General features: G+C 38.9%; 1 protein-coding gene across 2 annotated transcripts; it reads right to left on the bottom strand.

Moving 5' to 3' along the window:
* Window positions 1-660: 660 nt before the first annotated feature.
* Window positions 661-16607, bottom strand: LOC103471180 (uncharacterized). Of its 2 annotated transcripts, none has more exons than XM_081611820.1 (7): window positions 16550-16607; window positions 3314-3464; window positions 2793-2936; window positions 2497-2625; window positions 1905-2105; window positions 1582-1707; window positions 661-1362 (listed from the first exon to the last, which is right to left on the bottom strand). In XM_081611820.1, exons 1-7 carry the CDS (start codon window positions 16603-16605, stop codon window positions 1135-1137), a joined length of 1035 nt encoding a protein of 344 aa, XP_081467946.1. In that variant the 5' UTR covers window positions 16606-16607; the 3' UTR covers window positions 661-1134. The 2 variants fall into 2 exon arrangements, with proteins under 2 accessions (XP_081467946.1, XP_008418248.1); XM_008420026.3 differs by lacking the exon at window positions 16550-16607 and adding an exon at window positions 6360-6665.
* Window positions 16608-16888: the final 281 nt, after the last annotated feature.

Genomic DNA, 16888 nt, shown 5'->3' with positions numbered 1-16888 from the left:
TCACTACATTTGAGCAATTTGGAAAGAAGAATAAGTATTGATCCAAGGGAGCAAAATATAAATGCACACCAGATTGGAAAAAATTGCGAAACGTTATTTCTTTCAACTTTCCAATCATGCACTACTTTGTAATGGTCCATCAGATAAATTCTAAAAGATAAAAGTCTGAAATTTGTGGTTGTCTTACTTGGGATGCACCGATTTATTGGTGTCAATTTCCGTAATTTGGAAAATCGGTGATCGGCCGATTTTTACATGTGAAGCTGATCTTATCTACTGATTTTATCTACCTCTGCAAAGGTACTTAAATCAACTTCTATCTTCTTCTGCTCTGATGTGAGAGAGGTTTGACTAGCAGACCGACCCACCAGATCAGGTTTATATGTTTGCAGTTAACAATAGTCATCTCACTGCTGACAACTCAACTTTCTTGGTATATTTAGCAACATTTTGGACAAAGAAAATTTGGTATTGGCCAAAATCGGAATCGGCAGGTCAGTATATTTAATAGATTGGTAATCGGTGATTGGCTAGGAAACTGCAATTGGTGCACCCCTGGTCTTAAATGATATTGTAGTATTTCCTTCTGTTACAGGAACCATGTGCGGTAAAATTTGCAAAGCACTTCAGCTGAAGAAAAACAAGCAGGAGACAACTGGATTAAATCGTTCAAAAACAGAGCATCATTTAACAGATTTGATTTACGACTACTGAGCTATGTTTATAATGCCATTACAAAGTTTAGTGCCCTCCCTCTGTACCATGAAAGTACTTTGTGAGGGTTTGAAGAAAACCTAAATCACCATGCAAGTACATAATTTAAACTAAACTTTCAGACATTGTTTGGTCAAATATTCTCTCAAAGAGCTACTCTGATAATTAACTAAGAACGTCAAAAAATTTTACTAGACACATGTTAAAGTACTTCAAAAATATATATAAGAAAATAGATGGATGCATTAAATAAGGTACAAAAATACATAATTTTTTCAATGAAAGTCAATACAAATTCATACTTTCGTTTTCTACATTTGTCAGGATTCTTGTCTTATTAGCCTAAAACGAAAGCTGGTTATGAAAAACCAATCAACAGTTTTCGTTGACAAGTCCATAGTTGTATCCTTTGCTGGTGTTTTAGCTGGACTCTTTGTCCCTGTTGGGATGCTTGGGGCAGAGTGGGTGGTGCTGCTTTTTTTTCTCCCCGCTTTGTGCTCTCTTCTCTCCCTCCAGGAGCTGCTGCTCATTATTGCAGCGGTGGACAAGCACGGCGTCCTTGTTTTGGGAGGCTTTCTGCGACAACAGTCGCTGCAGCATCTGTTTATCGGACCGCTCCCGCCTGAAGTCGTCCTCGTAGATCTTGAGCTGAAAGGATTTCGCAGAAATGAACGAGATTATTATTTTAAAACAATTTCTAAAAGCAGTCGGAAAAAAAAAAAATCTATTCCTGTTACTCCTCGTTTCTCATCAGTCCGACATCCGTTAGAACATACATGTTTGTAGTTAGAGGCTAGAGTATTCACAGTCTCTGCATATCTATGCATGTGTCACTGCATACATGTAAAAAGGCAATGAATACACTACCTGTTCCTGCAGTAGTGCAACCTGTTGGCGCGTCTCCTCCCTCTTCTTCCTGAGCCTCCGGTTCTCCTGCAGCGTGTGCTTGTGGTCGTTGTGCTCCGTCTGATATTCTGCTTCATAAATTTCAGTCTGCAAACACAAGACAGCAACATGGCAGTGAGCCTACAACTTGTGACACCACTGGGTGGTGCAGTTGACCCTCTTATTGAAGACTCTGCTTGAACATTAAGTAAAAGTTTACCCAGCAACAGAGATTTGACATCAGCCATGTTTTTCTCTTTTTTTCCCCTCTCCTTTTTGAAGTTGCTCTGAAGAGAGAGACCCACCTGACATCTAAGTGCGTCCAGCTGCTCCTTTAAATCTTTTACTTCTTGCTGCGAGTTTCCCAGAGTTCCCAGTGATGTAATTGTTGGTCCCTTTGCCTTGTATCCCGCCTCTGAGAAGGGAGAAGCTATGAAAGAGGAGGTTGATGGGATGTATCTGGAAATTTGACCACTGGAGGGACATGACGCAGCACTAAAGGCCCCCTTCAGTGGAAATAAAAGAAAAGGTGACGGGCAACAGATTAGTCACAAATGAAATCAATTGCAGGGCCTTGCAAAAGTATATTTCTGCCCTTTCAACTTTTCCTGATTTTATCACTTTGCAGCCACAAACCTCAATATATTTTTACTGGCTTCTCTTTTTAAAAGTTTCACTCTTTAAAAAAAAAAAAAGAGTCTGAAAAACTCTGCACCGTTTTTTATGTTCTTGACAACTATATGCGCATCTTTGTGCTGGTTCCATTACATAAAATCCCAATGAAATGCACTGACATTTATGGTTGCAACATGACTACATCTAAAAGCTCAGGGAACACAAATACATTTGCAAGACAGTGAAGAATAAATAAGATTGCCAAGCAGATAAAACAACAACCTGCTTGACAGATGAAATGTCTTTCTCTGGGCGGTGCATTTTGTTCTCCAACAATCTGACATATTCTTGCAACTCCTGGTTTTTCTTCAGCTCTGTCATAAGCGATTGTTCGTAATACTCCTTTGCACTCTGCAATGGAAAAGGCAGCTGTAGACATCACAACGGGTAAACCTCATTTACTGCCATCATTATAGATTCCCCGGTGTACAGCGTTCCACACCCGCTCTCACTGGAGTGTAAGAGCCAGTGAGGTGAGCTCATGGTTGTGTGGGTGCTTGAAGTTTTGCTGTGTTTACTTGTTGTTGTTCAACTTTGAGGAGCAGTTGGCTGTTCAGCTGTTTAATGGCGCCGTTTTCCTGCTCCAAAGCTTCCAGTCTCCGCTGCAGACCCAGTGTGGCGCTCCGGTAAACCTGGTCCCAGTCCTCGTTAAGCTTCATCAGCTGTGGGATATTACCATCATCATCATCATCATCATCATCCTCAGCAGCAGCAGCATCCTCATATAACCACAGCAAAAACCTTCACTGCAGTAATCAATAACATCATTCATTTCATCATCACTGCTCTCGTTTCCGTTTTGTCACCACGACAACGCGGGGAGCAGGAAGTACGGCGAGCGATATTTTAAATCTCAAAGGAGTTTGGTATTAAAATTAGGAGGCAAAGGTGGCAACCACTTTCACTACAGCTCTTTCCACATAGCGCCTACATTCCTCCTCCAGCTTTCAGCGAGAACTAGATATAATTGCCAACATCAGTAATAATTTGTTGACCTGCAGAGTTTCCAATCAGCTGCTGTTTTGGTGAGACGCTTTACCTCTTTGTTCACTCTGCGGAGCTCAGTGTTCTTGTTGAGCAGCAGCAATTTCTCCTGGTCGGTGGAGGTGACCGTCAGACTCTCAGTGATCAAAGTGACCTGTTCATCTGTGGACAACAGTCTGTCACCCATCGGGCTTGCATTTTCTGACCTGTATATGGGAAAAAGAAAAAAAAAAAACACAACACAGAATGAGGATATTATAATGCGCCATGAAAAAAAAAAAACACCAGGATGAACATTAGGAAAGGATTTCTATTATTAAGCAAAAGCATGTATGCACAAAAGAACGTCAGGTACTTTTGAACACCCACTCACACAGAGTGCACTTCCAGAGAATCAAATAGCAGCTATTATGCATACCCACGCAGACACACACTCACACACAAACACACACACAGACACATTATGCACGCAAGACACAACTGTGCAAATTGTGATGTATTCCTCTGTATCAGACAATTAAAAGTGTCTGTTTACAGTCACAGATAAAGAATTTGCATATTCATAACATGAGGAAGAATTGCCTCTTATAATCCCTGGAAAAAATGTTGATTTCTAGAGAACCTCTTAGAGAAAGAGAGAGAAAAAAAAATTGCGTTCATTAATTAGTCCAACAAGCCTCCCTCCCATGCCAGATCTGTAGTGTGGTCTTGCTTTAGCAGTAAAATGCTGACAGGAGATGTACGCCCAGAGGGAATCTGTTCATGGAGGAGCTGGAAACGCTGCATAAAACTCCCCTCCGGGCTTCTTCACGCGAGCATACAGTTGGACTACTGTAACCATCCGGGGCAGAGTACTACAAAGAGTCTTTATCTGAAATCCCCTCTCATCGGCTTTAGGGCAAAACACCTCCACAAATACATGCTCTCATCCACTTATGTACAGTGTCCCGCTGCGCAGAAAACCAAAGTTATGCAATTTCACGGAGCTGCCTTGCAAAGCAAAATAAATGGAGGTAGCAACATGTGGGGTAAGTCTGATTAATGCCAAAATAACACAAAATGCATTCAGCTAAGCCAGTCACAAAGTGTTTTTTGTTTTGTACACTGAGCAATCCAAATCTAAATGCCAAGTGATCGATCATAATATGATATTTTGTCATTTTTGTAGACAAAGTTTGACTTTCTGAAAAAAAATCTTAATTCAGTGGCTTATTCAAGCTGCTGAAGACATTTGGGTAAGATGAGCTGAAGCCAAGATAGAAAGGACAGAGCCCCAAAGAACCAAGGTTGAGAACTGCATGAGGTGTCGTTTGTAAAGCTACATGGTGAAAAATTAACAGCAATAATTTAGCTTATGTAAATGGGGGTTTCTTTTTAAAAGTAATATTTCCGCCTTGTTCATTCATTTATGTCAGTGTTTCAAACTAAATATTTGGTTGACAAAATGATCTTAAGTTAGCAAAGCAAATGGCAAGACGAATTGCACAATGGTTGAGATACACAGATGAACTCAAAGTGTCCATTTAATTTCAGTACAATGACAACAAATGGTAAGTACATTGTTGTGTGAGGGGAACTTTAAATAAGCCTGAGCTGTTCACATCATGTTCACTGATTCATCAACAAACAGATGAACAGTTTTTCTTTCTTTTTTTTTTTGTTTTTTTAGACCTAGCTTTAAGTGGCAAGCACAAAAACAAATACTATAGATGTCATTTCCTTCTTATTGTATATTTCTAGTTGGGCTGACACATTCTCAAAACTGAAGAATGAATAGAGAACGCTCGTCCCATTGAAACTTTTAATTTGCGTAAGCTGCTGAAACAATGCTGTGTTTGGTCTATTTACTAAAACACTAAGCAACAGTTGGAAGGAAACTTTCCAAAACTGACAGAAACACTAAAGGCCCGCTGTAAACAATAGCACTTCCCCTTTTATATCGAAACCACATTTTCTAATACGTGTGGTGCTTTTTTAAAACTGACATAAGGTTTGTGTGAAAAACCGTATTAGTGAAGTGACATATCTGAAAGTAAAAACCCAGAAAAATATTTCTGTAAGTGTACGATCCATTTCCTCCGTCACTCCACTGTATTCAACAAGACAGGTCATGTGAATCACTCAGATCACCAGTTTTACAATATGGGAAATTTAGGGAAAAAGGCGAAGTTCAAATTCAATAGAAAGAAAATGTAGCGAGGATGTCCTAAAATGACAACCAGTGCATGTCCAAAAGTCTGTTCTGGCAACTCAGTATAGGTTATTCAGAGGAACTATTGGTGCTGCAGTTAATGCAAGTATCTGTGATGACAGTGTGAGAATTGTTTTTTGTTTCTGACTTCCTGACGTCCCGTGAGCACTGTGACGCAGTTTTATAAAGTTTTAAAGCATGGGGATAGAGGCCACAATGCCACTGTTCTGCAGCCATGTTAATTAAGTTACATATTACAGAAGTAAAGGGAGCGACGGCTTCAGCTGAAACTCCTAAAAGGGAACCGAGTTTTGGCGTTTCACTATTGTGCAGTGGTTATTTTTAAATAATTTCAGTACTTCGTCAAGCAGTGAAGCTGTGCCTTTTACTCAGCGTGATCCCCATAAAGACTCATCTTTACGATGTTCAATACAAACCATTTCAGATTTAAAGGTACGACATTTTCAAAACGTATTCTTATTTTCACAGCACTGTCAGGTGGGATTTGTGAAACAGTGAACTGAGGCCTACATTGTTGTGACCTCATGGGAAACTCCAAAGTCCCCGAACATCCCCGCCTCTCACGGAGGTGAACTTTTACTCAACTGTCTGAGCATCTATCCTGATCTTTTTTAATATTCTGTCTGTAAAATAATTTAGATAACTAGAAAAGTCTGAAAATGAAAGTCAATCTATAATCTTAGACTATTTTACTATTGGAGTTAAATAATAATAAAGAAAACAGCTTTTACAAAATGTTTAAACAAACAAAAACAAAAAAAAACAGCCAAACAGCTTGAAAGGGGAGATTTTATCTCATCCTTTATAATAAGTCAGGCCGTTTTTAAGAAATTAAGTTTTCCTGTGTTCCTTTCAACGTGTAGGAAATTAACACCTGTTGTATACAAACCATAGCTCTTTAGTAGATGTGTGTTCTTCTGGACTCCGAGGAAGACTGCCATCATCCTTAGCTGAATCATCTTGCTGCGTTCCTGCCACTGCCGCTGCTGCTGATGAGGTTGGAAATGATGAAGACGATGACAATGACAACACGTCTCCGTCCATGACCGACGACATTTCTAAAATCCTTGCGCAAGTCTTCGTTGAAGCCCTTCTTTCATCAACTCCTGGCTCGGCATGCGGCGGAACAGCATAAACACTAATGTCAGTATTGATGTGAAGCAAAAGAGGAAGCTGCCGCGACCATGAGCCACATGACGCAAGGAAAAGGAAGTGACACGGACTTGCTGTTTCAACTCGATGTGAAGGAGGGCCTGTCCCTCTGTGGGTACTTATTCAAGTGCTGTACCTCTTGCTCACTACGTGAGCTGACGGTCCCTGAAATGTTTAGACAATTGACTGTTCATCATTTGGAGAGTTTGGGGAAGTCCATTCAGGGTGATTTTTTTATTATTATTATTATTTGTCCTAGCTCAGCTCTCGTATTGTTTTCTACTGAGTGATTTAAAACGCTACATTTGGAAACATAATTAAATATGTAGAGTTTCTGCAAAAGATGATGATAATGACAATAATCACAATGCACACATTTATTCATGCCACTTAATGATAGGGTCAGGACTACATCCACTCGTCTGCTCATTACTGTGAGGAGGAGAGGATGGCAAACTGCAGCAGGTTAATTACTGAAGCAGAGCTCCCTTCCGAGGGACAAACAAATGAATTAAAAAGATTTTTGTTAATTATGTTCCTCTTAGCCTGGCTAAGCAGTCTTTTACTTACACGAAGGAAATTAAAATGCCAACTTTGCTTGGAGGACACTCTAACCTTCTTAGTCTTAAATCTAAAGAGATTCAAGGCCTCTTAGGGTAAAGGAGGAGTGTTAAAGAACCACTCAGCCTACTAAACAGTAAAGGTACAGTAGATGCAGCGTGGTGTCTAACATAAAAATAGGCTGCTTTAAAGCTGACGAAGCTCTCTCTAAAACTCCTGTTGCATAAACATGAGATGGATTCCACTTTGATTTATAAAAAATTTAGAATTTTTTTTTTTTTTTTACAATTAGTCAAATTTAACCTGGTGAACACACAGTGAGAGATATTATTCCTGGTCAAGGACCAAGCTGATTGTGTAATTAAAGCAATTATTTCTATTTAAAAGTAATGGAGATGATGGCTGGTTAGGCAAAGACCATGCAAGCAGGTCCAAACAAAACCCTAGAAAAAGTGTGAGCTATTTTATTATGACTGAATTTACAAGCATCTGTTTGTATTAACTACATTCCAAGATACAGATTTTATATATTACCACATATGCAAATAACTAATGTAAAGGCACCGCTCAGCAGCAACACACTTTCTTAAAAGTAGAACAACCAACACAAAGCAAATTCCTAAAGCTGCAGTAATTAAATTTAATGAGTTACATCAAAGTTATGGTGCTTTTCCGGACACTCAAAGATGCTTTCCAATTAAATCAGTCATTCCAATTCACATGCTGAATCTGGCAAGTGATGCAAGGATGTGTCTAAGTTTTTATGCATTTCCTATTTTTATACAGCATGTCTATTAGAACAAAAAGTAAACATTTCACAATATTCTGTGAAGTTAATAGAGGATGCATTGTGTCAAGATATCACTGTCTTGTTCTGTTGTAATTTCTATACCTAATAATTGCCTTTCTTGTCTTATTTGACCGACGGGGCAAAAAAAGAGAAAAAATTTAATTGATAAGTTAGTACATAATTTGGACTGATGTAAATTGGAGTTTTAGGTATACAGCAGGCCAAAGTGAGTAAATTTTCATTATTGAAAACCTAACATCTATATGGTACAGCACTATATTAAATAACACTTGAGTCATTAGGTACTATTCTAGTTTTGCTGTAGGGATGAATATGTGTGGTATATATGGCATATTAAAATTGCAACACTATTTTACAACATGTCCAAATATTTGTGGCTGTCTAGCTAAGCTGGTGATCCAATTGTGTGCGCAAAGGATTTCTAAATAGAAATCTTTGATTCATATGCTAGAGAAAAGTATGATATTGTGATGGTAGAAAATACAAACAAAATCTACATTATTCCTCACAAGCTTCCTCTATGTGACATAGAAACAAATATATTTTAGCTAAGGAATGTAAAAGCATGAAACATTGTAGTTTAAAATGTTGGTGTACGTTTCCAGGTTAATAAGGATAGTAATGCTAGCATATAGAGCTACCTTCACACAAAACCTTGATTCCTTAATTAAGTTGACAAGAGATTAATGTTAACTAAGTTAGACTAGAAAGTGAAAAAATGCTAGAAAACATTACTCAATCGAAGTTGCAGTCGTGTTACCATTTGGTTGCAACGCCATAATATAAAAGCAGAAGATGCAACAAAAATTTTTCAGTGCTGCCCAGTCTAACTCTGACTTGCTTCAGTGATCCCATTCACATGTCTATGCCATCTATCATGCACGCCCGTCGCAGAATTGCTTTGCCAAGCACAGGCTTTGGTGGGAGGGAGTAGCGATGCTCTGCCTTTATTGACCCAAGTCTCTGTCAAAGCCAAGAACAAATGGGCCGCTACTCAATGGAGGGATTGATTTTTGGTCTAACAAGAGATCGTAGAGAGGAATCGTGAGTGTCCCATGGAGTGAGGACGACTGAGTGGCGGACGGTTTGCCTTCTTTACGACTTCTCCCATGTGTCTGAGTGAAATTCTTCATTAGCTGAAAGGGGAAAGGGACTGGCTCTTCAAATGGTCATGGGAATAACAGCAATCAGTGTTTTAGCTTTTTATTTCCAGGCAATGTTACCTTGATAGAGTCATCTTGGGTCAGTGACTACTCAGCATTTACTAACCACATCGCTTTCTGTTGGAAAAATAACAGACCTATTGTGCTTTGTAAGGGCATTACTGTGGTTGAGAAGAATCTGTTTAGATCATAGCATCTAAACAGATTCAGTGTATTAGCATGCTCAGTCCTGCAAATGACAGAGAGAAGTCAAGCACGGGGCAGAAAACAGGTCAACCTGCACCCCCACCCACATGCAGGCTAACACTCTCACTCCCTCTCTTTAGATCACAAAGCATGTGCTACTGGTGATTTGGGAACAGCACAGGAGAACTACTGAATATCAAATGAAGGAAGTACTTAGATGAAATCCCACAGAGCAACAATAAGCCGCTCTGAAGAATAAAAAAGGTATTTCATATGCATATGACGGTGTAAATGTGAAATACAGTTTGAACACTTGAAGTTGATTAGCATGCAGACATAAACATGACAGAGAGCGTTATTAGGCATAAACCCTGTGTGTCCTTTAAAAACAATGTAAATATGTAAGAAAAACAATTTCAGGTAACAGGTTGTCGACAAAATTTGTAATTATCGTGAAAGCATCATCATCAAGCACGCCGCTGGAAAATGTACATACAAGTAAAAGTTCATTTGTTTATACTTAAGAAGATTCATATTTAGATTTTATATACCCTTTGACAAGCACAAGGTATTCCTTCTATTATTTGACGCAAGTCAACATAGAGGGCACAAAAACATGTCTCTAACATGTGAAGTGCGTGTTTCTAGATTGTGAGATGAAGCCATAATATCCAGAGATAGCCCACACTTGAATAAAATATTGTATAAACACACAAGGCTCAGGCCAGAATTCAAACCTTTTTGATTCAAGGCAAAACAACTCCAGAACATTGCCTATTTGAAATTGTACAAATGTGCTCAAATAATTTGGTTCTAATTGGAATTAAGAGCATAGAGACAATCAAGTAGTAGTCTGTGAATGTCCTTGTGTACAAGAAACTATCTGGAATCTAAAAGTCCTGGTTGTAGTAATCGGAGAGTAATCTTAAGAACTAGAGGAGGGAAGCCAGTTTCTTCTTAGGGTTCTTTTTTTCCCCTGACTAAACAGAAAACTGTATGTGTGTGTGAACAAGAGGCGGAAAGGAAGCAGAGAATCTTGATTTTGCAAAATAACCGTATCACTGTGGATTTGACCCTAGAAGTTTGCCTGTTCCAGCTGACATGATTCCACTGACTGCATTTGCTTCTCAGCATCCCAACAAGTTCTGCTGAAACCTGTTAGTAAGCCTTTTATTTAAATCAGTTGTTTGATATCAGCCATCTGTCTAGAGCTTGCAGGATGATAAACCCTGGGAAACAAGATTAGAGACCTCTGCTATGCACCATTCAGTGTCTGTTTTGTAATGGACTTGAGGGAGTAGCAATATAAGAACACAAGATAGAAACTAAAGCATAATCATTTGCTGGGGTGCCTTGGGGGAGTATATATATATATATATATATATATATATATATATATATATATATATATATATATTAGATGTTTGCCTGTCCCAATTCTTTTTTGCTCTAATTAAATCTGAAAATAGATTAATTTTGGCTAGGTCAATTGATATCAGTTCTGGTATAATGTGTACATGTGGGTGACTTGTTGACTGTTTAAAACTGCAGGACAATAACATGTAAGATAAATATCAGCAGTTTCTGGCTGGCTGTATCAATTCTAACTTGTTTTTATAACTTTTTAAAGGATGAAGGTTGGGTAAATGAAAAGCTTTGCAGTCAGTAAATGTCAACAAAAGACCATTATTCAGCCCTTCCCATGAAGTTCTGTCCATGCATTCTAAAACTATTTAGTTTTGTGCTGCAATTTTCCATATTTTGTTGTTGTATGCAATTAAATGTATCACTGAACCGTGCCATGGTATTTGCTAATGGGTGTCTTTAGTCTGTTTTAGGTAATTTGCAACTGCTGAAAATCCACTGCTGTGCAATTTCAGTTAAGCACCGAATTTGTAACAACCCCCAGTGAGAAAACAGAAATACTTGAGTTTGTGTTGCAGTCTGTGAAAATTGGCTGAATGAAATACACCTCTTGAGGTAACGGGAGGAATCTAAAAATTGTGGCAATAGACTTTTGCGTTTGGTCTTTTCATTGATTAAAAATAAATAAATAAATCCTTACCTATTCTGTTAGGTGTTGGAACCTTGTTTTTGTTTCTCTGCATAACTTAACTTGTGTTTTAATTGAATTTCAGTTGCTCAGAGCTCCAAAGAGACAGAGACAGAGTTCAGCAATGGTTTCACCTGACACTTGTTATTAATTTACCCAGTTCATCACAAATCCTTAGTCTATTCCATGAGCTTTTCATACTCCCATTGAAGACTAAATACCACCCCACTTCACACTTTACCTTGGGTGAGCTAATTACAGACATACAATCTTTGAAGACAGTTCATTCCTGGTCAGCCATTGCACATTATATCAAGGGCCTTGTTCAATTTCTACATGAGGTTGTTGCAGGTGGTAAACTTAATCTGATTCATTTAATAAAGTTCATCAGTATCCCTCTTGTGGTTTATACTTATTCCTTGCTACTCCTCTTTTTTCCTCCATTTTTGGGTGTCCATTTTGTTTTGTTTTTCTTCAGAGTCAGAGAGACGATACAGATGTCATCTAGTCATCTGGACTACGCCCTAATGTGGATTTATTGGCAATAGCATGAAGCAAACAGAAGCAACAGAGAGAAAGAACCATCATGTGGCTCTGCCTTTTAAAGTCTGAATCAAAATCACAGTGTGATGGAATATTGCAGTGAAATGCCGCTTGGATCCTTTCCAATTAATTAGAAATGGTGCTGACATGAAATAGCTCTGCCTATACCACTGCCTTGCCCAGGAACATAAAAGGGAGGGAGTCTCTAGTTACGCAAACGTCTATCAGCACAAAAATCTGTCGGGCAAGTTTCTGTAAATAATGAAAATATCCCTTGCAAAAGAGGGTGTGCAGGCACTGAGGCTGTAAGAGCTTGAAATATCACAGACGGCTCCATCCAGAAGATTTCATTTTTAACCGCTTTTCTCAACAATGTCTGTGGTCACATGGGGCTGGAGATTTGAATTTAATGAGATAGGATGAGATTGAAAGGAACATGAAGGGCAGCCCAGTTCCTGGAAGGATGTCAGAAGAAAGAATAAACTAAAAATAACATTTAGCATCTCAAGCTCTTTTAGACCCTGGGGTTCATTTTTTCTCTACTTTACCATTCAATTACTGAAGTACCGTTTTTCTTTCTGACACACAGATGCAATTTAGCAGATTAGAATATCAGAAAAGGGTAATTTATCATGAACATTAAACTTCAACAGATTAATTACAAACAGAGTGACATGTTTCAAGTGTATTTCTGTCCTTTATTAAGATTACGGCTCACAGTCAGTGAACAGGTCTAAATGTTGTTTTAAAAATGTAAATGATGTTTTAATAGAGAAGTGTTATCTTAATACAAAATATACTTAATGTGCAGTGTATATGTCCTGTGCAACCAGCCTGAGCTCCTTTTGAATGAATCACTGCATAAATGCAGCGTGGCATAGAGGTGTTTTTTGCTGAGGTGTCAGAAAAGCCCAGGTTGGTGTAATAGCAGCCTTCATCGTGTTTGCACGGTTGGGTTCGTCTCGTCGTTCTCTTGATCATAATCCATGTATTCTCTGGGGCTTTTAGGTAAGCGGAGCTTGCCTGTCAATGAAGCACTGTGATAGCATGGCAATTAGGTATTGGTGCTACTGGTATTGTAAAATGACAAATGAACCTCCTTCAGTATTGTCAGCTTTTTTTTAGGAGTTCATCAAGTGTGGCACCTTTACTGTAGCACCCCAGCACACCACTGTGCTGAAGACGGAAATAGCCATTCAGGACTAAGAGCATCAGGAGCATCCTGCTGCAAATATTGAAAGACCCAAGCTTGCATGGGAAAAGAAAAAAAGAGTCTGCTCCTGCCCTAATTTTTTAAAGTACCTGTTTGTGGTCTGAACCAAGTCATATAATTAGGTCATTAGCAGGACTAGGCAGAACATAATTGAATACTGAGGAAGTTCATCCATTTGACTAATCTGTATTGAACCAGGAACACATCTAAAAGTTGCAGGACATCAGACCTCAACGCCTGGATTTGAGGAACTCTACTACAGATATTACCTTCTGCAACTTTCACCACAGTTCCCACAGTGCGTGTAAATGCAAAATAAAATATATTTTACTGTGTGTGGGCGGCGTGGCCCCTAACTCTCCAGAGTACTGTGGGGTCTACTGTATATAAAAGTGTAATGAATATTGGTTTCACTTTTTTTTATTGATTAACCCCATCATTGACATTCTAACTTAATCAGATATATCTCTATGTAAGGCAATCAAGAAAGGTCAACTCATCCCAAGCAATTTGACATGAAGACAACATTGAATGCAACACAATGCAAGACCCTGGGGTTCACTTTGAAATGCCTTGCTGCTGAAATGTGCTATACAAATCAAATTTGATTGATTGATGAAGACATCAGAGGTGATCAAAATTAGTCAAATCACATATTTGATTTCCAGTTGCCTCTGAACAACAGAGCCAATTGTCTGCCCTCACCTGAAGACTTCAAATTCACTGTGGTAATAAGTCCCTGCTGGTTCACTGCAAATTTCTAAAGCAGCTCTCTAACATGCCACACTTCCAGGCCACACCATTATTGCCTGACAATAGCTCACCCATGTGAATGAATAGAGAGAGCTAAAGAGTCTTGCTGATACAAGAAATTTCCATTTTAGTAATTTGGCAGCAGCATGCAGTCATTACAGGGCAGAAGTAATGTGAATAGGAATTTCCTGATGTGTGAAGTATGTTTGTACACTCAGTTTTGCTTTTACGAAACGCTGTGTGTGTGTGCGCGTGTGCCTTGTATTTGATACAATGTAAGGACCATTTTCCCAACAAATACTGTGTTCTGAGGACCGACTGCTCCCTATGGGGCCCAAAGCCTGAACCCAATAACAAGAGGTGCTGTTTTTGAGTTATTGGTTAGGTTTAGGACTAAGGTGTAAATTGAGTTTAGGTTAGACTTAGGGTTAGGCATGTACAGGTGATGTATAGTTTTAGAGTAAGGGTCAGGTTTAGGCTATAGAAATGAATGGAAGTCATTGATAAGTCCCTGTGAAGATAGAACGACACACTGTGTGTGCTGACTGACGGGTATTAACTGAGATATGTGATGGTATGAGGCTGGAGCAGGGGCGGATCTAGAAAAATATTTATGGGGTGGCAAGAGGGGGGCAGGGATTTTTTCAGGGGTGGCAGCATATGCCAGTATGTGTGTGTATATATATATATATATATATAATGTCTCATTCTCACCTTTAGCTTACACAGACCTAACATTGGACTTTATTTACTTGTTGCAAAATATTGTTTTTAACTTGCATTGTTTCAAAAGAGCTTCATGTAGCACTGAGGATTAAATATAATTTCTTAATATAGTATAGTTAATTATTTTTATGTCTTTCATACTCCTGCTAATTGATATGTATTACTGGATTGGACAGCGCCTATTAGTCACTATGTGATTCATTGAGTTATGTCCAGAAAACCATTTTATCCCAATGCAGGACGAGCAGAAATCTGTCACAAAAAATATTCGTAGCGCCATCATTTGTTATCAGATATATCTATTAAATACGACTTAAAATAAAGAGGAGAAAACTGAAAATTTCCCGTGATACAAATCTATAAACAATTTTATTTCTGTTAATTCTGTCAAGATGCAAGAAGGGGCAAATTTCTCTCATATTGGTCAATCGTTTTATTTTAAATATGCTGTAGGAGCCATAGTTTGATGATTAGTTCAGTTTTTGTCGCTTGTTTAACTTTTAGGAATTGCAGCGGCTGCAGACAGTGCGCCACAATAAAGGTACAATAAAGCTGATAAACAGGTGAAGAACCAAACACCACTTCTATCCTGCCTTTTCTCGCTCTGTGTGTCGACTTTACACGACCCGTTGCCACGGCAACAAAAAGACAACAGCTCAACGAGCAGATAGAGCAGAGATTACCGATCAGGGGAATCAACACCAAAAAACAAACATTTCCCACACAAAAAAGAAGCAAAAACACCAAAAAATAATATTCAGTCTGTTACATTATGCTGTCAGGCTTGATGTCGATATTGTCATTATTAATAAGTTTTCACCTGAGCACAGCGGTGGTTGATTAGCTGATTTAAACAACTGCTCTACTGATGACTTGGTGTGCGGGTTGAGCTGTTTTAGTGCTAACAGAACCAAAACACACCGAACTGCGCAGCACATGTTAAGGTTATCAAAGTTAAAAGAAGGCTAGCAACAGTTAGCATAACTGACCCACTGCTCACTTGTTCAATGTTTTCTTTAAGTTAAAACTTTTTCCTCACCTGTTAAATCTGAAGCCCTTGTTATCCAATTCATAGGGTTGAATTAACCGCTAAATATTGCGTCCATTTTTCAGATTCTTTGCGTGATTGTGGTACTTCCTGACCACCCATAATGTTGACTCAATGGACAGCAATGGCGCAGGTGTGGGGCCCGATACGTCACGTAATGTCCAGTCCAGTAATTTATATCCATCCATATCAATGCTGCTGCCTCGCGCTCTGTCCTCTCGCACTTCCCGCTACTCAGCAGTAGGTGTCAGGTTACGTTGTGTTGCATTCAATGTTGTAGGAAAAAAGAGATTCATGCGCTTAATGTCCGATTTCCCATAACTATTTATTGAATTCCTAGTCGCCAGCTGGGGTGGCAAGGCTCTCATTTGGGGTGGCAACTGCCACCCCATGCCACCCCAGTAGATCCGCCCCTGGGCTGGAACCAATAAAGGATGTCACGGGGGGCAAGTGTAGTACATTGTGACTGCTCAAAGGCAGACATAAAAGTTATATTCTGTTTTAGAAACCATACATCCTCTTCCTAGTCTCATCAAGATGAGCTTCACAGCAAGGCTCCAAGTTACACTGCTTTGTTGATGTCTAGCAGGCTATTTTTGCTCTATTTTACCTAATGATTTCCTATTATGTGGGGGGAAAAAAGAAAGCCAAAAGTAAATTTTTTTAGTACAGGACTTTCTTTTTTCAAAGATATGTCCACTAGTTATACATAGCAATGCAAAAAACACAAGAAAAATTTTGTCATTCTGCAGAATATTACTAAACTTTAATTAAATAATTTCATAAGATGTGTTTATCTTGTTTTAGTACTCAGGTTGTTTACCACAGTTATCAGTTTTTTTCTGTAGAAGAGATGCGTGTCTCTCTTACCTTACTTCATTGCAGGGTGTGACCGACAGGTGTGTTATGCAGCTGGAACTCATCATGCCTAAACAGGTAGAGCTTAAAAAGGAGCAGATTCCCTGCTCCTTTTTAAGGAGACACCAGATTTTATTTTCCCTTTCAAGTCAGCCAGACATACACTCAGCATTTTTCTCCTAGTATGAACCCAAACCTTTACCTCGCTTCCAGAAATTTCAACCTGTGTCCCTCAAATCTTTGAATCTGTTCCTTGGTGTTCATAATTGTCGCCAGCGTTAAAGTCTCAATTACTAACCACTAGATTTCAAGTGATTGCCTATCACAATAATTCCAGATTTTTGTTTGTTG

Source organism: Poecilia reticulata, chromosome 10 (assembly GCF_904066995.2).
Source record: "Poecilia reticulata chromosome 10, P_reticulata-male-v2, whole genome shotgun sequence".
Classification (NCBI taxonomy): Eukaryota; Metazoa; Chordata; class Actinopteri; order Cyprinodontiformes; family Poeciliidae; genus Poecilia; species Poecilia reticulata.
Note: the sequence above shows the minus strand (reverse complement) of the source record. Positions and strands in the feature narration are given on the sequence as shown.